At 38.3% G+C, this 26,521-nt stretch overlaps 1 protein-coding gene across 5 annotated transcripts in view; it reads left to right on the top strand.

Annotated features, from left to right (window-relative positions):
• The window catches only part of LOC126198434 (F-box/LRR-repeat protein 7-like), a 93,759-nt gene that overhangs the window by 23,918 nt on the left and 43,320 nt on the right, over positions 1–26,521 (top strand). For all 5 annotated transcript variants that reach the window (XM_049934744.1, XM_049934745.1, XM_049934746.1 and 2 more), the window contains exons 3-4: positions 2,899–2,972; positions 3,051–3,187. In XM_049934744.1, coding sequence (XP_049790701.1) covers positions 2,899–2,972; positions 3,051–3,187 — 211 coding nt within the window. The remainder of the gene's footprint in view (positions 1–2,898; positions 2,973–3,050; positions 3,188–26,521) is intronic.

The raw sequence follows: 26,521 nt of genomic DNA, 5'->3' as shown, positions 1-26,521 counted from the left end.
TCTCTCTCTCTCTCTCTCTCTCTCTCTCTCTCTCTTTCTCACTCGCTCACACACACACACACACACACACACACACACACACACACACACACATATATTCATTCATCAAAACACAGAAGTCCATAATACCTATCCTTAAATAGGGTGTCAACTGGCATCTTAACTCAGATTTTTACACAGTAATTTCCACATTTGTAAAATTAAGCTTTCAGATGCCAGCAATAATTTAATATGGAGTTAACCTAAATATATCAAGTTTCCCTGCTTCTCAATAATGCCTATATAGCATCTGGGTAAAACTTGAGTATTAAATATTATTTTGTCTTAACATTATTCAGGATGAACATTAATAAAACTTACAAACTGCAGGGACAGATTCCCAACTGGAAATTGAGGAAAAAAAGGTCCCATGAACAAGCCTAGAAATGCATCATTGCCATGGTAGATGGTTCCGATGAATTAAATTTCCTCTGACCACGTGCTGTGCTCCCCCTTGCTGTAGGCTGTGTGATTGATGCAGTGGACAATAAGCAGTAGAATAGTCCAGTATTCATGTCAGGAAGAAGCAGAGATGGTATTTGTCTATAGCTATTGAGAGGCAGCACAGCTTTACCAACCCAAGTACCCTCACACACCAACCACATCACACATCATTTTGAGCCCTGTTTGGGCATTTATGTGATCATGACTTTGTGGACTAACGTGTAGGGAGACGACACTGTGTGTACACCCGATTTGGAGGAGTGTTCAACAGGGTATTGAGACAAATCCTAGTATAAGGTCCAAGCAAGTGGCCTGCCAACATGATGTATACCAAAGCACGATTATGTGTATCCTGCATGACATCCCTATCACCTGCAATGAGAGCAAGGATTATCAGCAGTGGATTTGCCTCTGTGAGGAGGATTTTGTTGGTGAGTTTTACACCAGACCATCACAGATATGGGATTTCTGTCATCAACTCTCTTTCCTGATGAAGCAGCCTTTACCCAAATTGGCATCATCAGTCTGCATAATCATCTGTGGGCCACACAGTCCTCAAGGAATGGTTGAGGTGTCTTTTCCGCATTGTTTCAGTGGTTAGTATTCCACAATGCCTCAATAGAGGAATGTATGTGGACTCCCTTCAGAATACTCTGCCTAGGCTGCTTTAAAATGTGCCTTTGGCAGTATGACAGGTTGTTGTTTCTGTATAACGGGGCACTGCCCCAGTTTTGCATTACAGTTTGCCGACACCTCTTAATTTACGCTGTATGTTGGATAAGATGGGGAGGTCCTGTAGCATGGCCTGCCAGATCACAGGACTTAAACCACCTGGATTTTACCTCTGGGACATCTGAAAAGTGGTGTGTGATGAACTAGTGCTTGATATGCAGACTCTTAAACAGCGTTTACCTTACCAGTGACACTATTTGGAGAGTGCGAATGTGCGAAAGAATGCGGCAGCCCATAATACAATGTGTGAATGCTTGCATTGCATCCCATGGAGGCCACTTAGAACATACGTTGACATGGATGCGATGCACTTCTGTGCTTTGTTCAGAGATGATTTGTCGTCGTCGCGTGCACTCACACACTACTCATTTCTGGAAACATGTTTATAGGATCTTTTTTCCTCCATTTCCAGTCAGGAATCCATCCTTGCAATTTGTTGATTCTATTAATGTTCACTGTATATTACGATCATAAATAGTATTTGCTCTTATGTAGGGAAAAGGCAGATTGCTACTTCCCATAAAGATAACACAAGTTATAGACAGGTGCAAGGCACTTAATCATTAGCTTTCAGGCGAAGCCTTTGTCAGGGAAGGAAATACCCCACCCCCCTCGCGCACTCACGCGTACCAGTCCGTCTCCCCCCCCCCCCCCCCGTACCGGGCCGTCTCTCCCCCCCCCCCGTACCGGGCCGTCTCTCCCCCCCCCCCCCGTACCGGGCCGTCTCCCCCCCCCCCCCCCGTACCGGGCCGTCTCTCCCCCCCCCCCCCGTACCGGGCCGTCTCCCCCCCCCCCCCCCCCCGTACCGGGCCGTCTCTCCCCCCCCCGTACCGGGCCGTCTCTCCCCCCCCTCACGTTCCGGTCCGTCTCCCCCCCCCCCTCCTCTTCCGGGGCAGAGTCGAGTTTGACAACTAACGTGAATACTGTTTCCTGTTAGAAGTTAGTGTGTCATACATTGGTCTGCTCAGGTGATCATGGCCTTCCCCTCATTTTACGCCAAATTGGTTATTCCGTTAATGTAATTGGCTCTGGTTCTACAGCCAGTTGTAGGTGCCTATATTTTAATGACTAAATAGTTTTATTTTTGTGATCAGTTTTAGAAATTTACAAATGTTTGTAGTCGTTTAACCAAATTTCCTCTCAGAGCATTTAGTTTCAATGAATTGTATACTTGTAACTATCAGAGATAATACTGTTGTAATGACATGATAGAAAAACAGATTTATGAGAACCTGTTGTACTTCATAGTGAACTCCACATTGACTTACTACTGTCATCTGAAAAGCTAATTTTATAATTCTGCAGTGGTGGTTGTATCTTAACAATAATGGAAAGTTCTTAGATAGAAAGATGCACAAAATAGGGGATAATTAGCAACTTACTTATAGAAGATTGGTGCATGGTACGTAGAAGAATGCAGTAAACTGTTAACGGATTTTTCTATTACAGGTTTCTGAGTAGATTAATTTCTCAATATCATTGTGCTGCTTCTTAAAATTTCTGGTGCATTACAACATACAAAATCGGAACTGTTTGACACTTTAAAGATGAATTCCTTTCATAGATTTCTAAATGTTAAGTATTGATACATCATAAGCTGTTTCTGTTTTAGTGTTCTGCTGAGTATGTGCATAAAGAGCTACAAAGGTACGTGAAAATTAAATAGGTGAAATTTTTTTCCAGGTGGTGAAGATGCTTCTAATGGCCATGCAGAACGTCCAATACGGAAAATTTTTGTTGGCAACATTAGTCCAGGTGTAAGTAAGAATTCAAAATGACTTCGTAAATTAAGGAAAAATACTTTAATTCTCTGTAACACAGCCCATTTATTTCAGACGACTCGGGCTGAGTTAAAGGAATGTTTTGACTCATATGGTGTTGTCCTGGATGCAGTTGTTATAGTGGATAAGAATGCCTGCAAAAGAAAATATTATGGATTTGTTACATTTCTGGTCCCAGCACAGGCTTGTTCGTAAGTGTCTGTCATTTAGATTTCTTGAGATTGCATTTTTTCATGTAAAACAGTTCTCTTGACATTGTAATTTATGCAAAATTGTGCACATCTGGCAGTCTAACAAATTTTGAATGAATGATTGTGTCCTGTCAGAACGTGGATTGGCCCTCTCTAATTGAATATATATACTTGAGGAAAATTTTTGGTTCAGTCTTGATTACTGAATGTTACTGAAATGTTTTTCTTTGGTCCCTATGCTTGAAATTGTAGTGTACTCCTAAATTTTTGCCACAGGTACCACTGCAATGATAATTCTCATTAGTCATGTTGGTAAAAAAAATAGGTTATTAAGTCACTAACTCAGGGAATATTGTTGATTTCACATTGTTCATGCGCTCCTTTAGGGCACACAAGTAGCGATTGATAGGGGCAATCTGAATCGATTGAAATTGGAGATACTTGACTGTTGGCACAGACAACTTCCCTTCACTGCCAAACCAATATGACTTAGCAGAGAACACTGAAAGTATCATGTTAACTTTTATGTACAAAAGCAGATGTAACGTGAGATAGCAATACATGAAATAACTCTGCACAGTGAAGACAGTGTAATATGGTGACTACAGCGACATTGTATGGTGCAGTGTTCTCTGCATACGGTTGGTATTAACCTGAAACAAATCATACAAAATGTTGAGACTATATTGTGCTACTCATTACAGCTGCTGCATTTGGTGTCATACTACTATGCATCATTTATGCTTAATCATTGGCGTTTCAAATAGTGTTTCTGAAACACAGTTGCGGACTTCAACAAAGAATTTAAAATATTTCATATACAGCAGCGACTTTATCAATTGGACTAATTTTTGTCATAGGGCATACAGATAATTGAAAATCCGGATAATCGAATGTATTAAGGAAAGACTTTTGTATGATTAGCTCTAGAAAGGTAACCTGCATCGACTGCGTATGGTTATTTTTTTGGGTATGTTGTCATATGGTTATCTTTCTAGGGTTAATACACAATGTTAGGTGTTTATTCAAAACAACAAAAATTATTCAAACTGATTAAAATCACACAAATCAATGTTTATTAGATTAGAGATAAATTTTCATATTTATGTACACATTTTCTTATAATTACTGAAGTATTGCAACCTTGGTCATGCAATGGGTAACTGGAGTTTAATTTTTAAAAATATTTGCTATCAATCTGTTAGTTTTCGAACCATTTGCAAGCTATTTCCAGGGCTGAAAATGCTTCTGCTTGAGATGGTCTCAGTCATTTTCTGCATTTTCATTTTTTTTCTTTTTCTTTCTTACACTTCTTGTTGTCTGCATGCAATAAGTTCCAACGATGTCATCATCCGACATGATCTGTAAACCTTAATCATTAGTGTCACAAGTGAGTCACTTCTTCATATCATCAGCATGACATTCCTAGCATATTAGCATGTGTCAGTACCTTATTTACATCCTCCAAAACAGAATCATTTGTATCAGCTACTGAATTTTCATGCTTTCATTGTTGTATTTGGTTTGAAGCTTTGTTCAGTCTTCCTTTCAATCAAATCCCAGGCACCTTCAACTCTGTAATGACACTCCTTCAAATTCATTTGCCTGAAAAATAACAAAAGTACTATGTAAAAATCTATGTAAATCTATAGAAAAGATCAAGAATGAGATTTTTATTCTGCAGCGGAGTGTGCACTGATATGAAACTTCCTGGCAGATTAAAACTGTGTGCCCGACCGAGACTCGAACTCGGAACCTTTGCCTTTCGTAGGCAAGTGCTCTACCATCTGAGCTACCGTAGCACGACTCGCGCCCGGTACTCACAGCTTTACTTCTGCCAGTATCTTGTCCCCTACCTTCCAAACTTTACAGATGTAAAGCTGTGAGTACCGGGCGTGAGTCGTGCTTCGGTAGCTCAGATGGTAGAGCACTTGCCCGCGAAAGGCATAGGTCCCGATTTCGAGTCTCGGTCGGGCACACAGTTTTAATCTGCCAGGAAGTTTTATATAAAAGATGTTTGTAAATTTGTGTTGATGTTTCAGTAACATTTTGATCTATTGGTTGTAGCAAGAATGACACATTAGGAGGCAAAATTTTACTGGAAACGTGTCATTTTCTGTTGCCAACAGTTCAGCTGTTGGTGCCTTATTCAGTAAAAGCAAGACATTCCCACGTTTGCCAATTTTGTTTTGATTTTTTTTTATTTTTTTATTTTATTTTATTTTTTTTTTCCGTCATGGATAAGTGTTGTCATACTAGTCAGTGAAGATTTCGGTGTTCATCCATGCGCTTCTTCGGTTTCTATGAGGAGGAGGAACTCTGATATTTTGAAGTATCTGGAGTTTTTTATTTTCTGGTGGGGGAGCAGAGGCATTTTATGGGTCTCGGTAGTGTTTGCGCAAACTAATATTGTTACTTGCTCTTTACTATTTTATTGTGGAGCTGAACAAGCTCACCAAGAATTTAAAGATTTTGAAAATAATTTTTTATAATTTAATTTGGTTTCATCAGTGTTGTAAACAAAGTCCACATCAGTCATTTTTGTCCACTTTTTTAAAATCACAGTTAAAAGAATTTGCTGCATCTGCTGAATTTTTTCACTTTGTATTTCCAATTCATGAATTCCATAATGATATTTCAGTCTGTATTACCATCTGTTACTTGCCATTTTTTAACTGTAACGTCTTTTCATGGAGTGAAGGACTAGATATCAGTTGCCCAGTTGATTATTTTGTAAAAATCAACAATACAAAGTTTATATTAAAACTTCTCTTATTGTAGCCTTATTTATCGGCTGCCTTTCAACCAGTTCCTTCCTTTTTTTATGAATCGGTAATGTTTATTTTATCTTTGAGAGATAACTCCTCTCTTGAACTCTGACATTCAAAAGCATAGACATGGTGCAACACAGTGCAGCACAGTAGCAATTGGCAACTGTCTTAAACTATACTTAAAAGCAAGCTGTCTAACTCAAACAGTAATGAAATTGGTGGGGCAGAGACTGCACAGGGTGCAGGATGGTAGTCCAGCATGACATGTCTGTATGTGCATGGACTAAACTACAAAGATATTTGCTCAGGGTTGGCAGTCCGGATATTGCGAATCTGTGTAACTGAGGTCCCTCATGAATCGAAACATGACTGCGTCGCGTCGTTTCATGATTCGAGGGTCAGCAACTGATAAAAATAATTTCCATCTTTGTTAATCATTGCTAGGATGGTATTTTTTTTTTTAGGATTGAGTAATTTATCAGGGAAATCAGAGGAACTTAATTAGGTGCCAGTTGCTTGTATTTTATGTGTAATGTTAATGGATGAATTACTGTCCAATACAAGCAATGTGTGCCATTGATTGCACATTATTCAGCTTTTTCACCCATTATGAACTTTTCTATTTTGTGAAAGAAGTAGTCATTTTGAAGTTTGATTGAGCAATGAACATTTAGATCAAGATGATCGTATCAAAGATGGAACCTTTTTAATCTTGGATTATACTAATACACAGACCCATACTAGTCCATTGGACTGTTTTGTTATGTGAAGACACAATTGAAAACTTGTTCCAGGATGTTTTGGATCAGGATTGAACAACAGGATTGAACAACCAGTAGCCAGCCCATTATGCTGTCAAAGTATGCATGCTTTGTGGTCTGATTGAGATTGTTTCAATTGATGTTTTGTTGTGTATATAAAGATTCTCCCTTTACAAGAATAGACACTCACTAAGAAATGTGGGTGGAGTACCTGGGCCGAGTTAATCCAACTATGTGGAGATGCATGTCTCATCGCTGATTGCTAATTTTCCCCAAAGTTCCTTTGTCACATTGTTCTGTCACTTCAGATGCACACAAGGTTGTTTAAATCTTAGTGTTTGCAGTATTCTTCATGCTTATAATTCTCACTGGGAGAAAATAGCTAAGCCACTAAATTCTCATCCTTGTAGGATTCAAATTCTGATAAGTGGTTTTAAAATCTTTGTTGCCCTTATTTTCAGGTAAATATTAGATTAATGGCTTACAGCCAGTGCAGTGTATCCCATCAATTCTCCTCTATGCTTTTACTGTCTGATGCACTTTACTAAGATTTTTCACAATTTCTTTTAATCATTTGAGAGATTATTCTTTTTAAAAATCGTGGTAAATTCTTGTCCCTTCCGAACTGATTGAGTACTAAATCTCTGACAGCCTCAATGTCTAGACAACCACCACCACCATACTTTTACTAAGGTTCTGTCTAGTTGAAAAATGATCGAAACTCTTGCTCCATTTTGAATGACCTTCTGTCATAATTAGGTTCCAGAAAATTGCAAAATTCGTATCCTTTTTTATTTATAAATGATTAGATGACAAAAGGTTGTCACACTACATGCTGGAGACAAGGTATTAGTGGTTTGAAATTGGCTCTTTAAAAAATGATTGGGGAACTTTCTGACTGGAACATTGACTTTTGCCAAAAATTCAAGTATTTTTCTGAAATTGCCTTATTCTTTTGTCAGTCTTTAAGCTTTCAACAAATGCTCGGTCTGTTGAGAATCAGCAGCATTGTCTCACTGAGGGGCTGCATGTGTATCTGATTTAAGTTATTCAACATTATTTTTTTCCCACCCAGTTCAATAATTACAAAATCTGCAGAATATTAATTTCAGCCTTTTGTTGGGGTTAAGTTGTGCTACTCATACTTAACACCACTACAGATAGAACCTATGAAGCACATAACATAGAAGTAGAATAGAAAATTGTGTTCATGCACTTTCTATCTAGCAAACACATTTTTACACATATTATCTTCCCAAACTGGGTTTTGTCAGATGACATGCAATACCAGTGACTGAAAATTGGTTACATTTTAGATATTTAGGCACAAAAAGAATTGTATCGGACTACTGTATTTACTCGAATATAAGCCGCACTCGAATCTTAAGCCGCACCTGAAAAATGAGACTCGAAATCAAGGAAAAAAAATTTCCCGAATCTAAGCCGCACCTGAAATTTGAGACTCGAAATTCAAGGGGAGAGAAGAGGTTTAGGCCGCACCTCCAAATCGAAACAAAGTTGGTCCAATGAGACACAGTTTAGGTCGAATGAATGACGATACAGCTACAGTAGTTTGGTTCGAGTCGTAAGCTTAGCAGTCAAGCTTTACCAGGTAGCCATTGCTATGCGTCAGGCGCTCCGTCCGTATTTATACGGGTACTCTTCCTTTTTCATGTGCTTCGTCTGGTTTGAATCTATTGCTTATTTTGCTTCGATCTGATAAGTTCCGTTTTCTTTGTTATAGGTGTTTACGTCACTCTAAGCTGAAAATGCATTACTGTACTGTGTCATGCATTGTTTGTAGCATTCTGATAGTGCGTGTTTACGGACTATCGCCGCTCGCGGCATGGCTTGCTTTTGTGCGCGCTACTGCCGCTAACAATAAAAAAAAAAAAAAAAAGAGAGAGGAATCGTCTCATTAGCGAAACAATGGCAAGAGACTGCTAATTGTTGTTACTTACACTGCTGTTTCTTTGATAATGATCAACAAGAACCAAATAATAGACTGCGTATGATAGGACATGTTCTGAACGAGAGTTTAGCGAAAATTTTTCTCTGTTTGAAAATCTTTGCGGCCGCTTCTTCAGTACATCAAATTCTGCACAGAAATTAGTCATCTTAGATTTGAAAATCTAGTCAGTTGCCGTGCTTCATTTCTGACTGTATCACTTAATACGAATATAAACATGACATGATACATATACTCTTCCGCGTTTGCTGTTGTCTCACTCTAGTTTCGTAGTTTATTAGGCAGGCAAGATTTAAATGAGATAGCAGCATACACAAAAGAAAACATGGCAAAATGTTTATATTCGTATTATTCTTATGGTGCAGAGAATACTGCATGTGATTCACAATTCTTAAAAGTTCCTATTAGCAACCATCTCTTGTGACAGATACGAAAAATTTCAGAACGTAGAGTTGGCCATATTGACAAACATCCCAAACAGTCTTGCCAGTCGGATTTTCGTAGTACATTGAAATTCTGCTACATTCGAAGATGAACAATACGGAGTTTGTATTTACTTCGTTGGATAATGTATGAAAATGCAGTGGTTGAAACTTGGGGCGGAGAAAAAAAGCTAGTCTTCCACCTTTAAAAAAAAAATAAAAAAAAAATTATTTACTGACGCAGAGGTTTTGGCGCCAGTATTTATCTTTGTGCCTACAAACCATGCCTGTGTAGCGCTACATATATTCGACAGCAGAAGTTCGTTGTGGCGGCACCTACCAACATTTTTCAGAACTCCCACTTGCTTTGCACTCGATTCTAAGCCGCAGGTGGTTTTTTGGATTACAAAAACCGGAAAAAAAGTGCGGCTTAGATTCGAGTAAATACGGTAACGCCTATTTCAAAATAGTGCCTATTAGGTAACTTCACATTTGTGCGTTTTGATGCAGAATTTGCCCCTGCATTCACATTTATTGCAAAATGTAAATTTTTCAGGCCCCTAGTCATAAGTTCGATCAGTGGTAACATTGGAATGTAATAGAGGATATGAATTGTGGTTCATATTTAAAGAATGGTTATGTTTTAAAAGCAGTTTAGTTATGATTGTTTAGAAATTAATTTGCTGATTGCAATTGAATTGACATTCACCATGTTTGGTATAGACCTACTATTCAAAACAAATGCATGAAAATTTCAGCCAGCCTGGGATTTCCCCATTGTAGCAACCTATTGCCTTGACCACTTGAGATCTGTGCGAGCTCCTCAGACTGACCCAGACATCTGCATGTCTCGCTGTCTGCCTCCTAATATTGTCGTTCTTTAAACGCGTTATCTAATATTCACATTACTTGGCTTAACCAATGGAAAATCCACTGTGGAATAACAACATGAAAAGGATAGATTGCTACTCACCACATAGAAATGAAGTCACAGACATGCACAACAAAGACTGCTGTACATTTTAGCTTTTGCCCAAAAGGCCTCCTCCTAAAATAAAAAAAAACCCACACACATGCACGTAAGCACAACTCGCATGCACGTAACTACTCTCTGGCAACTGAAGCTGGACTGCAATCGGCCATGTGGGGGTAAGGAAGCGGCTGAGGTGGGGAAGGGGAAGATAGCAGGGTGGTGGTGGAGGGTGTAGTGCTGCTTGAGAGAGCATGCAGACACATAGTGGGGAAAGGTAGGGTTGCTAGATGTAGTCTGGGTGATAGAAAAGGAGATAAGTGAGGTGGAAAGACTAGTGTTGCATTGGTGGAGTAGAAGGCTGTGTAGTGCTGGAATGGGAGCTTTACTGTTCATGCCACTGGTCGACAAAGAGCTATGGTGCCTTTCTTTGCACAGTCTCTTGTTTCAGCTTGGTGATAGAAGGGTGTATACGACCCGGGAAAAACCTGGGGATTTTTTCATCCGGGAGAAACCTGGGACAAATCCGGGAATTTTTTAGAATTCCGGGAATTTTCCATTGTTTTTGTTTTCAGTTAAATTTTTGTAATTTTGACTGGTAAGAACCGATGCTCTAACAAAAGGTATAACTGTATCCCGCTACTGCAGAATAACACTTCAACAATAAAACATAAACAAGAGAAAAAACAAAAATAACTTAAATTGCAAAGGAAATGTGCCATATACGATGACACACAGTGCCCATGCAAGCGGGTGCCAACAGCAAAATGTGTCAAAGGCTTTAGGAAGACTATGCAATGCTTTTAGATTAGATTTACTTTCATTCCAATTGATCCATAGTGAGGAGGTCCTCCAGGATGTAGAACATCTCAGAAAAACAATAATACATGACAAATATTTACAACTAAAACAAATAAGCTAATGTACCATTCCACAGGTCCCAAGTGGAATGATCGTCATTTTTTTAATGAACACTATATGAAAGTCATTTTACAAATACTAATGCACTGAATTTAAAGAAGTTTATTTATTTATTTATAAGGTAATAAACGTTTAATACAACTACTAGAATACTTATTTACAATGAATACATTACTGCACTGAAATGGTGCAGAACATAGATTGTACTTGCGCGCGCGCGCGCACACACACACACACACACACACACACACACACACACACACACACACACACACAGCCTCCAATGTGTGTGAAGTCACAACTGTTTACATTAGATTCTTTTTAGCAGTTATTACGAGCGGGATCATGTGCATGTGCAGTTGAGCCACATTTGCATAGTAGATTCTCCATCTTCTGGCTACAGGAATGTGGCTATTGGCTGTGCAAGCAATCGCAGCAAGCAGCTAGATGCTACTGGGAAAAGGGGGTGCCAAATTCATATTCTAGAGGGAAAAAAACTTGTTTCACAAAGCACTTAGCATCCAGCGCACGTTGGTATATCAATTATTTATGATTTCAAAATGCATCCCTGTTGGTTTTTAACATTTTTGAAGACATTCTAAGTTGATTTCTGAATGAATCATAAGTTGATTTGTGAATGCATGCATAGTGTATGTGATGTCTCAGGGAGAATCCTCGTCTCGTCTAGAAATAATTTTCTGCAGACAAAAGGGGACGGGGCTATACGAGCTGAGCGGAGTAAAGCCGAACGGATGAATGCCAATCGCTGTCTGATTATGTGGTTGATTAGGTTTGCGAATGATCGGTGTTGTTATGATTACTAGCGAAACCCATAGATTCAGACTACCAGAATGGAAATAAATGGCTAACAGGAATAACAGGTGAGAAAGATTACATATTATCTTCTCAGTGTATTCAAGAGAATGAAATTTTGACAGAAAATTTTTGGCCAGATTGCTACTCTAGTAAGGACCAGTTGTACAGCCACCGGCTAGCAGCCGCTTGAAGTTCTTTTCTTGAAGTAACGCGGAAAACGTGTTGTACGAACATGTAACAAAGCCTAACCAGAGAATAATCACAGGATAACTAAACCTGTGATTCTGGTAGGGTTAATGAAGTTGATCGGTGAACAAATTTTGACAAAGACAGGAATAGCTACAGAATTGGTGATGACAAGATTGTTTGTTAGAATGAGTAAGGAGAAGAAATGGGGACATCACATAAATTATGTAAGAATAAGAAGATACAAAATTTATATAAAAATTTCATAATATTACTTTTTCGATCTCGTGCTTGAGAAACTGGTGCCTATGAATGAAATGTGAAACAATTTCCTAACAAAAAACTTTTTGCTTGTTGTGGACCTAATCAAGGTGTATCCGCAAACAAGGAAAAAAAATTGGATTTCCCGGTTAAAAATACACTTTCTCCTGGATGAAAACATACTTTTTCCCTGTTAACTGATGCGAGATTTTCTCTCGGAACTGTATAACTTCTGTCCTTTGAATGATTATGGTTTTATACATGGACATAGAATGTCCCGGTGCTATCTAAATCCAAACACAGGGAAAAAATGTGTTTTGGAAAGATCTTTGATGTGCAGCAACACGTACACTGCATATTTTCGTGTTACGAAAGTATAAATTTGAATTCCACCAAACACCGCATGTTACTTTCCGATGCATTGAAATCGAGACTGCGATGCACTTTTGTAAGCAAGTTATAGCTCATGTCACGTGATCTTGCCAGCTGATGAAAGTGGGTATTCAGAGCTTAGAACATGTGATGTAGTTGGCCAATAGCAACATAACTGTTAAGTAGTGTGAGCACATAAACAGAATAAGTTAATGGTTTAAATTAATATACGTAGTGTTGCTACATGAAACACAATGCTTCCACATATAATATTGGTCGGGCTCGAAATTCTTCTAAATGGCTCGTCATCAAAGAATTTATTTTTAAATGAGAGTGAAACGTTCTGTGATTTAAGAAATTCATCGCACAGTTTTGCATATAGGTCCGGTGTAACTACCAGAATGGTACTTGATGGTAAGGCTTTTCAAACCATTGTTCAGAATATTTTCCCGCGACCTGTTAGAAATAGGTTCGTTTCTGCAGTTGTCAGAGAGCGCCAGATGCAGGCATCACCGCACTTGTGCAGCTTTGATGTCGTAGGGAGCCCGTATGTTCGTATGTGTAAAACATTAAAACATCTTACACTATGTCATAAAAGAAACAAGACATCAGAGGATACTCAAAGAGCATCGAAATTTCGTGACCCATACTAAAATGTGCACATTTAAAGTGCACATTTGTATGTCCAGATACCCAGTGAAGTAGGCAATGACCTGATATTAAGTTTTCAATGTGGTTTTAAGGATATACATTTTCTTGGAGTACCAGTACTGTGTTTTCTCATGTTTGGTTCTTTGTTATGGCCTAATGCCGTATGTGCTAGAAGTTGAAAATATGCACTTGAAATGCAACGAACAGTGTGTGGAATTAAACACTTATTTTCAAATATATTGTCTACTTCAGCGGAAAAGATTAATAAAAGAAAATTTCTTTAGCAAAGTGACAAAAATAACATTGTTCTGCAAGGCAATTAACCTCTTGAGTCTCGAAGATAAAATAAGTGAGGAAAATTGTTTTCAGTGTTATTTTTATTAGTCTTACACATAATTACATTCAGGATTACATTATTTGTATTTTTATTTTTTGTACAGTCCAAAATATTTTAGGTACACATGTGGACTTCAGGTCTTAACTGGTAAATAAATAATACATTGAAAAACAGGTTGAAGTTTTTGTTGATGGAATTTTAAAAAACAGTTGTTTTTAGTCACACACAAATAAACATTGCACTTCTTGCACAAGGTTCTTGTGCAGGATTTGCAATCTTCAAAAAGACATTTAGAAGCATTCTTTGCCTCTACGTATTGGGGAAGATGATCAATCCGGTCATATGGAGTTGGCTTCCTTGACATGGAAACAACTTTTCTTCTTTTGGGTTTATTGTCTTCATCTTCTCCTGAGCTGTCGGTGATCTACTGTTCATCGAAGATTATTTGTTTGGAGAGTTGTGAGGACCCTTTGACATGAGAACCCTTTATCAGTACATTGGCCAAATTCAGTCTGAAGTTTATTAGGGACAGTCTGTTACACTTTGGTACTACTTCTTTTGCACAGGTTCTTTTGTACATAATACAGCAATTAATAATAGCTAAATCAATAAAATGGTTAAATAGTCCGAAAGTCCATTTTCTTGTTCTGGTATTTGACCTGTAGTAGGCCACGAATCTGTCACATAGGTCAATACCACCCATGTTAACAGTATAACTCTTCACAATAGCTGGTTGTGGTACATCAATACTTTCGTTCTGCACCTTTGACCATCACTTACAACTAACTTGCGGCTCACTCCCAACACAAGATGATACCAAAATGACAGCCTTGTTATCTTTCCATTTAAGTGCACACACCTTTTTGTCTTCCCTCACATATTCATCCCATTCACCTCCGTTTGGATCACAATCAGTTTCAAATTTTGAAGCCACATCAGAAATTCTGTTTTTCATTAACAGTACCTGTTTGATATGTTGCTGCTTAAGAGAAGCTCAATTGACTTAATGTCTGTAAAAAAAAGTCACTATATATCACATGCTGCCCATTGTTTGGAACTGTCAGTCAACAGCTTAATTACACTTGCACTTAAACCTATTTCTTTTAATTCAGGGTCAGGCACTGTTCCTTTGCCACTACATATTATGAAGTCAAGAACTAAACCATCTGATGATGCCAAAATAAAGTTTTTCAACCCAAGAGGATTGGGTTTCGATGGCACATAAGTTCTCATTGCACATCTGCCAGAGAATCATCTGCTCATCAATTGATAGGTGCTTTGATCGTGGCAAAGCAAGACACTTATTCCTGAAAACATTAATGAAAGACCTCACTTTCCAAAGTTTGTCACTCCTATCTTGGTCATGTAATTTATTTACAAAATGTAAATGATTGCGTAACTTAAAGTATCTGTCTAGAGTTAGAGTATCACTTATGAGAGGCAGATCAAGTAGCCTACTCCAGTACATCTTGGCTTGTGGTAGCTTGAGCATACCCACTAGAATTTCAATGCCAACAAAGGAAAGAGTTTCGTTCTTATTTGTGTTCAAATTCTTACTATTACTTTGCACATGATATAGATTTGTCTGTTCTGCAACAACATTCCAAAAATTCTTATCATAATATTCGAAAAAGTATTCAGCAGGATCCCTTAACACACCATCCGTCATATCTTCGAAATTATATTCACCTGGTTCCTTGTTTTCCATTTTTGGGCACTTCCATTTCAACTTAACGTTTACGTCCACTGTCCTGCGACGAACCAAGTGTAGGGTCTTCTATTTTGATGTCTGCTTGTTCAGTAGTGACTGTAGATTCGGGGATAGCCTCCTCATCTGACAATTGTTGACTCTCATCATCTGAAAGTGAACTGAAGTCACTCTCCTCCAGCAACCGAAGTACATCTTCATCGTTGATTACTGAAAATAATGCCAAAAATTAATTTTTGATGTTTAAATAATCGAGATTGTAAACATTATATAATATTTTGCCACAACAGTTGGATAATTGAGGATTTCTTCACACAATACCATAACAACTAAAACTTTACAATGAATAAGGTAAGCAGGAAAACTTTGAGGTTGAGGCCTGAAGTACACATACGTGTAATCCGACTTTCGATGTCCACTGTATTCACAGTAAGAGAGAATTTGGGGGGGGGGGATATCAATCACATTTGTGACTATTTTTACATATGTAAAGCAGAAAATAAAGTAAAGTTAGTGTATAGAATAAGGTATTATTTTGAATTACCTTCAGAGTGTGTGCTGTGTGTAGCAATTTTGCCGACCCAAATCTTCAAAACATGAGAGGGCACTGCAAGCAGATTGTGGTGCAATCTGGTGGCATGGACTGAAACTACGAAGCTTCCACAAACGTGTACTAGAGGTATTTAGTCGATAGAAACTGTTCATAAGCTTTATGAAATAAAACCACGAAATCCACGCATGTGGACCCACGGACTGAGGTCAATGCTTGACTGTCAGAAAGGTGGAAATAAAATAAAATCTGCTACTAAAAACACATTTTAACCTTCCGTAATTATGTGAATGTGTTTTAATTCACTTGATAACTCCCGGCCACAGAAATCTGTTTTGTTTTCATTTGACGTGAGAGTAGTAAATGAAGAGGAAACAGCAAAATCAATAAATGTAAACATGGGTCACGTCGAGACTACCCACTGTAACTCAGACTGCTCTGCGCATCAGCCCTTGATCTAAGGTATTTCCAAACCGGGGAAATACCCCGCCACTCCCTCGAGCGTTTGAGATAGGACGTTAAAAACTAAAAAAAAAGAATAGAATTTTCAAAAATATGTTCATTTTGTAGTGCACATCTTTCTGAAGAGTCTGATACATAAAACGTGTGTTCGAGGAAATGTAATAACACGTTATTTGGGTGTAAGTGTGCCAAAGTGCAGTGTCTCGCCTTCTCACACAGCATTCTTCTATCGCACGTCACTCTACTTCACTCTGTGGAATTGAAACGTGTATCTTTTGTAATGGATGCCATTAAACCATATTCATAACAGTGGAAATTAAAATGTTCTGTGGTGCCTCTCCTGCTTACAATCGGTGGGTTCGACATCCTGCCCCCCCCCCCCCCCCTTGCTACTTTGTGTGACATAAAATTAAATAAAGGATACATAAACCCAGTAAAGACATGAGACAAGCAAGACATTACACATTGCTTCAATCTTTAGCTCCTAGAATTTTTTTCTCTCTGATCTTGCTACAGCTTTACATGGCGTGCCTTCCTTTCTTGGAAAGAATCTATTACCTCGTCAAAGTTCATCAAACATTTTCTACCTGAAAAGTCGAAATGTCATTGTATAATACTGAAAACGCTGTTAATACAAATAGGACCCAAGACTGGTATGGTTTCCCGATCTGATTACGTCTATTTTGTCACTGGCCTTTCTAATACTGCAACAATTGTAACACACACCAAATAAACGAGACTGTTTTGGCACAAACTATCTTTTTTGTAACAGAATATAATTCACAAAGTACCAATATCAAATGCCTATAAGGCCTACTACTAGTAAAAAGCTTTACAGCAGGAAATAGTTTCACACTTCATTCATACGCTTCAGTTTCTCAGGCATGAGATCGAAAAGTAGTAGAACGAAATTTGTATAAAAACTTGGAATTTTCATATTGTTCCATAATTTGTGTAATGTCCTCGTTCCATAATTTGTGTAATGTCCTCGTTTCTTCTCCTTCCTCGTTCTAACAAAGTCTTGTTATCACTAATTCTGTAACTATTCCTGCCAATGTCAAAGCTTAATCGCAGGTTAACTTCACTAACTCTGCCAGAATCACCGGTTTAGTTCACCCGCTATTATTATCTGGTTAGGCATTGTTACATGTTCGTATAACGCGTTTTCCGCACTTATTCCAGAACTTAGAGTGGCTGCTAGCCGGAGACTGTACAACTGGCCCTTACTAGTATAGTGATCTGGGCAAAAATTTTGTGTCAAAATTTCGTTTTCTTGGGTACACAGAGAAGGTAATATGTAATCTTTTTTTACCTGTTATTCATTTATTTCCGCTCCTGTAGTCTGAATCTATGGATTTTGCTAGTAATTATAACAACCTCATCATTCGCAGACTGAATCAACCACAGAGACAGTGGTTTGCATTCATCCATTCGTCCTTACTCCGCTCAGCTCGATAGCCCCTTTTTGTCTGTAGGAAAGTTTGTTTCTACATGCGACGAGGATTCCACTGACAGAGACATCAGGTACACTATGCGTGCATTCACAAATCAACTTGAGATTCATTCAGAAATCAACTCGGAATGTGTTCGAAAACTGACAGGAATGTGTTTCAAAGTCAGGAATAATCGATAGACGAACGTGTACTGAATGCTAGTTGCTTTGTGAAACAAGGTTTTCTCCCCTGAAGAATAAGAATATTCCCCCCCCCCCCCCCCCCCTGGGCCTGCTGCGCATGTAGGAATCTGACAGCTGGGATGCTCCAGTAAAATTTTTCCCAGTAGCATCTAGCTGCTTGCTGTGACTGCTTACACAGCCCACATTTCTGTAGCCAGAGGTGGGAGAAGATACTACTCAACTGCACATGCGCATGATCCCGCTTGTAACTGCTAAAATGAATCTAATATAAACAGTTGTGACTTCACGCTCATTGGAGGCAATTTGTTATGAAGCATTGTGTAGTCTTCCTAAACCATTTTACACATTTTGCTGTTGGCGCCCGCTTGCATGAGCACTGTGTGTCGTCATCGTATATGACGCATTTCCTTTGCAATTTAAGTTATTTTCGTTTTTTCTCTTCATGTTTTATTGTTGAAGTGTTATTCTGCAGTTAGAGTATCAGTTCTTACCAGTCAAAATTACAAAAATTTAACTGAAAACAAAAACAATGGAAAAATCCCGGAACTATAAAAAATTCCCGGGTTTTTCCCTGTTTTCTCCCGGATGAAAAAATTCCCAGGTTTTTCCCAAATCTCCCAGTTGTCCTGGGTCGTATACACCCTGCTAATAGGCATTTGATATTGGTACTTCGTGAATTATATTCTGTCGTGTTATAAAAATGACCATTTGTGCCAAAATAGTCTTGTTTATTTGGTGTGTGTTACAAAATTGCTGCAATAGTAGAAAGGCCTATTTTGTTTTATCTATCAGACAGTGACGAAATAGACGTAATCAGATCAAGAAACCACACCAGTCTTGGGTATTATTTGTATTAACAGCTTTTTCAGTATTAGGTAACGACATTTCGATTTTTCATGTAGCAAAACGTTTGACGAACTTTGATGAGGTAATAGATCCTTTCGCAGAATGGAAAGCACGCCATGTAAAGCTCTAGCAAGATTAGAGAGAGAAAAATGCTAGGAGCTAAGGATGGAGAAATGTGTACTTCCTCTTGTCTTTATTGGTTTTATGTATCCGTTATTAATTTTGTCACACAACAGCAAGTTATTAGCTAATAGGCAATAAAGAGTGCAAATATTCTGAAGAGTTCTTGTTCTCCCGATTACAAATAATCCCATTCGCTATTAATTGTGAGATTTTTTTAAGAGGGTCAGGCTGTCAAACCGGCTGACTGGGAGCAGGAGAGGCACCACAGGACATTTTAATTTCCACTGTCCCAAATATAGTTTGATGGCATCCATTACAAAATATACGCGTTTCAATACCACAGAGCAAATACAGTGACGCACGATAGAAGAATGCTGTATGAATAGGCGTGACACTGCACTTTGGCACGCCAAGACCAAACAACATGCCATAAATTTCCTTGAACATGTATGTTTTAATGTTTCAGACTTTTCAGAAATATGTGCGCTACAAGATGAACATATTTTTGAAAATTCAAATTTTTTAAATTATTGACCCCGTTAGCAAATATCGTAAATCTGGGGCTAATGCCCAGAGCAGTCTGAGTTACGGTGGGTAGTCTCCACGTGCCCCGTGTTTACATTTAGTGATTTTGCTGTTTGTCCATCATTTACTCTCACGTCAGATGGAAACAAAAAGATTATCTGTGGCTGGGAGCTATCTAGTGAATTAAAATACATTCACATAATTATGGAAGGCTAAAAGATGTTATTAGTTTCAGATTTTTATTTTCACCTTTCTGACAGTAAAGCATTAATCACCTTGCAGAACGATGAAGTTATTTTTGTCTGTTTGCTAAAGAAATTTGAGTTTTATTAACCTTTTCCGCAGAGGCAGTCAATGTATTTTAAATTAAATGTGTAATTCCACAGTACTGGCTAGTTTCAACTGTTCACTGCATTTCAAGTGCACGTTTTCATCTGCTGGCATGTATGGCATTATGCCATAATAAAAAACCAAACATGATATAATACAGTACTGGTGCTCCAAGAAAATTTACGTTCTGAAAACCACAATGAAAAGCTTAATACCGGGTCGAGGTCTACTTCATTGGGAATCTGGACATACAAATGTGCACTTTAAGTATGCATTTTAAATGTTGTTCACGAAATTCCAATGCTCTTGGAGTATCCTTCGATGTCTTTCTTTTATGACATAATACGTTCTACATGTACCTACATACGGGCTTCCTACGTCATGGTAGCTGCGCAAGCGTGGTGTCACCTGTTATCTGCGCTCTCTGGCATCTGCTGAAACTAACCTATTTCTGACAGGTCGTGGGAAAATATTGCGAATGGTGGTTTGAAAAGTGTTACTTTCAAAGTAAATATCCTTTTACGTAAGTTGAACTGTGTGCAAGAATGTACCATGAATTTCTCAACTCTGAGTGTTTGACTCTTATTAAAAATCTCCTCTTTGATGAGGAGTCATTTAGAATTTTGAACCCTGAAGATCAGACATTTGTCATTGTTAAAAATTTTACTGGTGCATTTGTATGACACATCTTAAAGTGTAACACGCGCAAAAAGATCAACATTATATGCGAAAGCTTAGCTTTCCTTGCAGCATATTAACCTTAGAGACCAAGCTTTGCTTTTCTTGTATGAACACTATTAATTTAAACTGTTAACTTTCCCTGTTTGTGTTTTCGTGTTATTTAAGTGATGTTGCTGTTGGCTGACTACATCACGTGTTCTGAATATCTGCTGTCATCGGCTGGTGAGATCACGTGACATGAGCTATGACTGGCTTACAAAAGCGCATCACAATCTGGATTTCAATGATTTGGAAAGTAACATGCAGTGTTTGGTGGAATTCCAGTGTATACTTTCATAATACGAAAATATGCAGCGTACATGTTGCTGCACATCAAAGATATTTCCAAAATGTGTCTTTTTCCCTGAGTTTCGTTTTCTAAAGTGCCGGGAAATTCAATGCCCGTGTATAAAACCATGACCATTCAAATGATAAGTTTTGCAGGAAAAATATACTGTCACTTAACATGGAAAAAGAGTGTTTTCACCTGGGAGAAAGTGTATGTTTAACCGGGAAAAATCCGGGTATTTTTTTCCTTGACCACGTACACACCCTGTGATAGAAAACCAGTTTCATGTCCAGTTACAGCTCTGTCCAGAAGTCAATTACCTTTCACCTGCAAACAACGCGAAAGTTCCTTGCAGGGACTGACACAATGATCTTTCACTTCAACTCGCAACAGATTTGGCACCCATTTTGCAGTCTTGCTATGGAAGCTCAACACATCATGGACAATATAGTGTGCTGAACCAACACTAATATCCAAAAAATGGCTATTTTGTTTACAGTAATGAGATTGCTATCCTTCACAAACTCTCTACAGCAAACGGTTTGTCATTTTTCGAAAAACAAGGATAACTCCTGTCAACATCCAAATCAACAGTACATCTTCTAGAAATTTTATTGCACTTTTAAAGATGTCATTTGAATCACCATTGTAGATCGTTAATCCAGACACTAGCCCGGCATTTCTGTGCTTCTTGTGAATGTTTGAATGGACCTTCTTAATGTCAAGGCATAATTGCCTCCATTTTCAGTAGGCCCACAGGTTTCATTCAATTAATTGCAGCATTATGAAATCTAATTGTTGTCAGACTTTCGCAAGTTTTGGGATTTCTTTTTCCTCCTCCTTTTTTAGTGGACTTTGAATGGTAGACAACAGTGAACTGAGGGGTGCACAGACCACTCTGTATATTGGTATTGCAAGTCACTTTTTATGTAAGATTGGCCATCAGTTTTGCACTGCATATCAGAGTAGTTAGTTTTGGTTGAAGTCGTCCTCTAGTGAGATGATTCCCCACCCCACGGCTTCACAAGACTTGTAGAATGTAGGTTTCATTTCTGAAATTGTGGGGAAAATACTATTATTAAAACAGTCTAAAGATTTGTGATAATGTTGACAACATATCCCAGAAACCAACTCAGTGTGGTGAATTACTGGCATGTGTCATTCAGTAAGCATACAGTACTTACTGACTTTGCATTGTTATGGATTTCATGACACTTAACCATCAATGAAATTGGTCACTGGACAAGCAGTCTGAGAAGGATCTCTGTGTACATTGGAAAATTGTTCACAATTTGTTCTACCTAGTTGTAATTATACTTTTTGTACATAATGAAACCTGGGATTCATATTTATTAGATGGCAAAATCACAGTGTCAGTATGTGTTGAAGAGCCTGTTCTGAAATTTGTTTCGGAAACTCTCATTTAACACGACAATGCAAATAACACTAGTTAGAATGATACTATGTTGGTGGTGATACGTTCAGGAATACTTTTAGCAGAAGTATGTGTTGCTAATGGAGTCAGTTTGGTACTTCATTCCTATTAAGAGCTAGAAATAGTATTGTTTTCATGTGTGTATTGACATGCCTCCAATTTTTACAACAGTGATTAAAGCACTGGACTGGTATGTGGGAGGAGAAGGATTGAAATTCCTACCAGGTCATCTAGGTTTTGGTTTTGTGTGATTTCTGTAAATCTTTAAAGATGAATACTTTGGTGATGGCTTTGTCTTTGACAACTTCATTGTTGACAGTATGTTAAACATAAATTTACTTAAAAGTTCAACTTTTTTGGTAGATAGTGATGCGGTGATTCCACATGCTTTTAATTCTTCATTTGTTCATGTTTTTTGATTGTCCTCGGTGTCTTTGTACTGCGTTGCTACACTGGCTGAAAAATGGGTTGTGGATTCCGGCACTGACTACTTCAAATGATGTAACCAATAGATGCACAGTTACGTTTTACAATACTTTAATTTCACTGTTCACAACCCCCTGATAATACACAGCTATATGTGTATGGCCAGTGCACTATTGTTTAAACTTCCCATAAGCCTCATTAATACAGGTTGTATAAAACCCGGGAATTTTTTTTCATCCGGGAAAACCCGGGAATTTTTCATTGTTTTAACTTCAGTTAAATTTTTGTAAGTTTGACTGGTAAGAATTGATTCTCTAGCAATGAATGTTACTGAGTCCTGCTACTAGAGAATGATACTGCAGCAATAAAATATAAACGAGAGGAAAAAAATAAAACATTAATGGCAAAGGAAATGTGCCATTTACTTCAATAAAACACCGTGCCCTCACAAGCGTCTGCGAACAGAAAAAATGTCAAAGGCCTTAGGCGAAGACTATGTAATACTTTGTAACAATAAACTGTTTCCTATGAGCGTGACGTCACAACTGTTTACATTAGGTTCGTTTGACCAGTTGGCCAGTGGGCTCATGCACATGCGCAGTTGACTTGCGTATGAGCAGTACCTTCTCAACGAGAGAATTTTTTTTCTCGCACTCTAGCTGCCAGATTCCCGCATGCGCAGGTGCAAAGGTCTGAGTTGTAGTGGGAGGGGGTTAGTCTCCCCTGACCCCTGTTTGTGTTAAGTAATTGTGCTGTTTCCTCTTCGTTTACAGCTCCCACGTTAAATGAAAACAAAATGGATTTCTGCGGCCGGGAACTATCAAGTGAATTATAATACATTCACATAATTACGGAGGGCAAAAATATATTATTAGTTTCAGTTTTACGATTTTATTTTGGTTTCCAAAATATTAACAGTCAAGCATTAATCGCCTTGCAGAACAGTGAAGTTATTTTTGTCAGCTTGCTAAAGAAATTTGACTTTATTAATTTTTCTGCAGAGGCAATCAATTTATTTGAAATGAAGTGTTTCGTTCCACAGCATTGACTAGTTCAAACTGTTCGATGAATTTCAAGTGCACGTTTTCATCTTCTGCCGTGTATGGCATTATGCCATAATAAAGAACCAAATATGAGAGAGTACAGTACTGGTACTCCAAGAAAATTTACATCGAGGAAACCACACCGAAAAGCTTAATATCAGATGGGACCTACTTGATTGTGAATCTGGAAGAAGACCAATGTGCACTGCAAGCCAAATTATGCATTTCAGTATGGTTTACGAAATTCCGATGCTTTTGGAGTATCCTCTGATGTCCTGTTCAATGGCATAATGTAAGCTCTCTTAGTGCTTTATACATACAAACATGCGGGCTTCCTACACTAATGCAGCTGTGTATGTGCAATAATGCCTGTTTTCTGTCACTCTCTGGCAACTGCTAAATCGAATATGTTTCCAACAGATTCGGGGTAGGATTCCAAACAGTGCTTCGAAAAGCGTTACCTTCAAAGTAAATTTCTTTTCATGCAAGGTAAATTATGTTAAATGTGAGAAAGTGGGATGAATTTCTTGAATCACAGAGCGTTTAAAACTGAACATTTGAGGACCAGCTACTTACAAGAATTTTGAGCACAGAAGATCAGACATTGGCAAAATAGATAGATATTACATGTGAAAGCTTAGCTTCTCTTGTAGCTTATTAATCTTAGAGATCAATATTATACATGAAAGCTTAGCTTTTCTTTTAGCTATACTATGTATATTAACGTGAACTGTTAACTTTTCCTCTTTGTGTGTTCGCACTATGTAACAGTGATCTTGCTATTGGCTGACTATAACACGTGTCCTTTGCTCTGAATATCTGGTGTCATCGGCTGGCGAGACCACATGGCATGAGATATGATTGGCTTACAAAAGGACATTGCAATCTTGATTTCAATGCTCCGGAAATTAACGTGCTGTGTTCGGTGCAATTCGAATTTGTACTTTGGTAATACGAAAATATGCAGTGTATATGTTGCTACTCATCAGAGGTCTTTCCAAAGCTTCTCTCTCTCTCTCTCTCTCTCTCTCTCTCTCTCTCTCTCTTTTTTTTTCCCCATACTTCCTCCGCTAGTGTATAAAACATTAACTATTCAAAGGAATGATAAGTTTTACAGTTCCGAGGGAAAATAATGGAAAACCTACTGTCACCTAGCACTCAAAAAGTGTATTTTCGCCTGGGAAAAGTATATTTTTTAAACAGGAGATCCGGGTATAGTCTGGGAATTTTTTTTCCTTGGCCACGTATACACCCTGTAATAGTTTGCAGGCAAAACTCCACATACAGCTAAAATAGTTTCTTGTTAAACATCTATGAGCAATAGAACCTAACCACAAAGTTCACAGTTCTTAAAGAATAATCAGGTACGTATGGAAACACAGTGCCACTCCTTGCTTTACCCACGGCCTAATTGTCGGGAGTCGCTGCTACAACCTTGAGACTCTGGCCTAAAAATGGGGATGAGATGTGAATTCAAGAACTCAACAAGAGTTCTCTTAGCCTTTCTCACCTCAATTCTCCACAATCCTACCTACATGTGGTGCCCCGTTAAGCTGAGCAACCCAGTGGAAGGTTGGGTAACCAACCCCAGCGGGAAACTGAGTCAGTGAGCCAACAGGATGTGGAGGACAGTGGAAGGCAGTGGGAAACCACCACTGGAATTACTTCCGTAGATGTTCATGGGATGGACCTCTCTGTACAATATTCGGGAGGTAAAGCTTCTCCTCAATCGGATCTCCGGGAGAGGAATAATAGGACTCCAGAGATTAGAGCAAATGGAAAAGGAAGGAAGGAGAAAAGGAAGACTTGTTGAGGATTGGGACTTGGAATGTTTTGACCCTTCTCCAGGAAGGGAAATTAGAACACGCCAAACATGAAATGACAAGAAACAAATTGGATGTACTCGGAATGTGTGAGGTGAGATGGGGTGGTTGTGGAGAACTAGAAAGTGACGACTTCAGATTGTGCTGTTCAGGTGAAGATAAAAATGGAATGTATGGGATTGGAATTTTAATAGGTAAGACTGAAAGACAAGGTTATCAAGGTTGAATATGTTAGTGGAAGAATAATGATGATGAGACTGAAAGGGAAAAAGAAAGACTTAGTTATCATCAAGGTCTATATGCCAACAAGTAATCATTTAGATGAAAAGATAGAAGAATGAGATGATAGGAAACTTAGCAGAGAGAGAAAAGAAATGCATGTATTGTTATAATGGGTGATTGGCATGCCGTAGTTGGCGAAGGACCAGAAGGAAAAGCTCTGGGAAAATTTGGACTGGGAGAAAGAAATGAGAGAGGATAAAGATTGTTGGAATACTGCAATGAAAATTTCATGGTAGTTGGGAATAATCTATTTGATAACCACAAAAGACGTTAAACTCGGATATGTCAATTTGACAACAAAAGATATCAAATTGATTACTTAATGATACAACAAAGGCACCGAAATTGCCTAAAGAGTGTCAAAAGCTATCCAGGGGCAGATATTTATTCACATCATATATTAGTAATAGCTGAGGTTCTAGTTAAATTGAAAAGAACCTGGAAAGGACAGAAGAAAGAGCACATTAACTTTGAGAAACTGAAAGACAAAGGCAATTGTGAAAAATTCGAGAATGCATATTATGAAATCGTGATGAAAGGACAGGAGACAGTGCATAGAAGGAAGATGTGATCGTTTTAAAAATGGGATCAGAAAGGGAGCTAAGGAAACACTGGGAGTCAAGGAAAGGAAAAAAGTAAAGAAAGAATGGGTAACAGCAGATACGATAACCAAGATGGATGATCGCAGGAAATGGAAAA

This window comes from Schistocerca nitens, chromosome 8, assembly GCF_023898315.1.
Source record: "Schistocerca nitens isolate TAMUIC-IGC-003100 chromosome 8, iqSchNite1.1, whole genome shotgun sequence".
In the NCBI taxonomy this organism is placed as follows: Eukaryota; Metazoa; Arthropoda; class Insecta; order Orthoptera; family Acrididae; genus Schistocerca; species Schistocerca nitens.
This window is presented reverse-complemented; position numbering and strand designations above follow the sequence as displayed.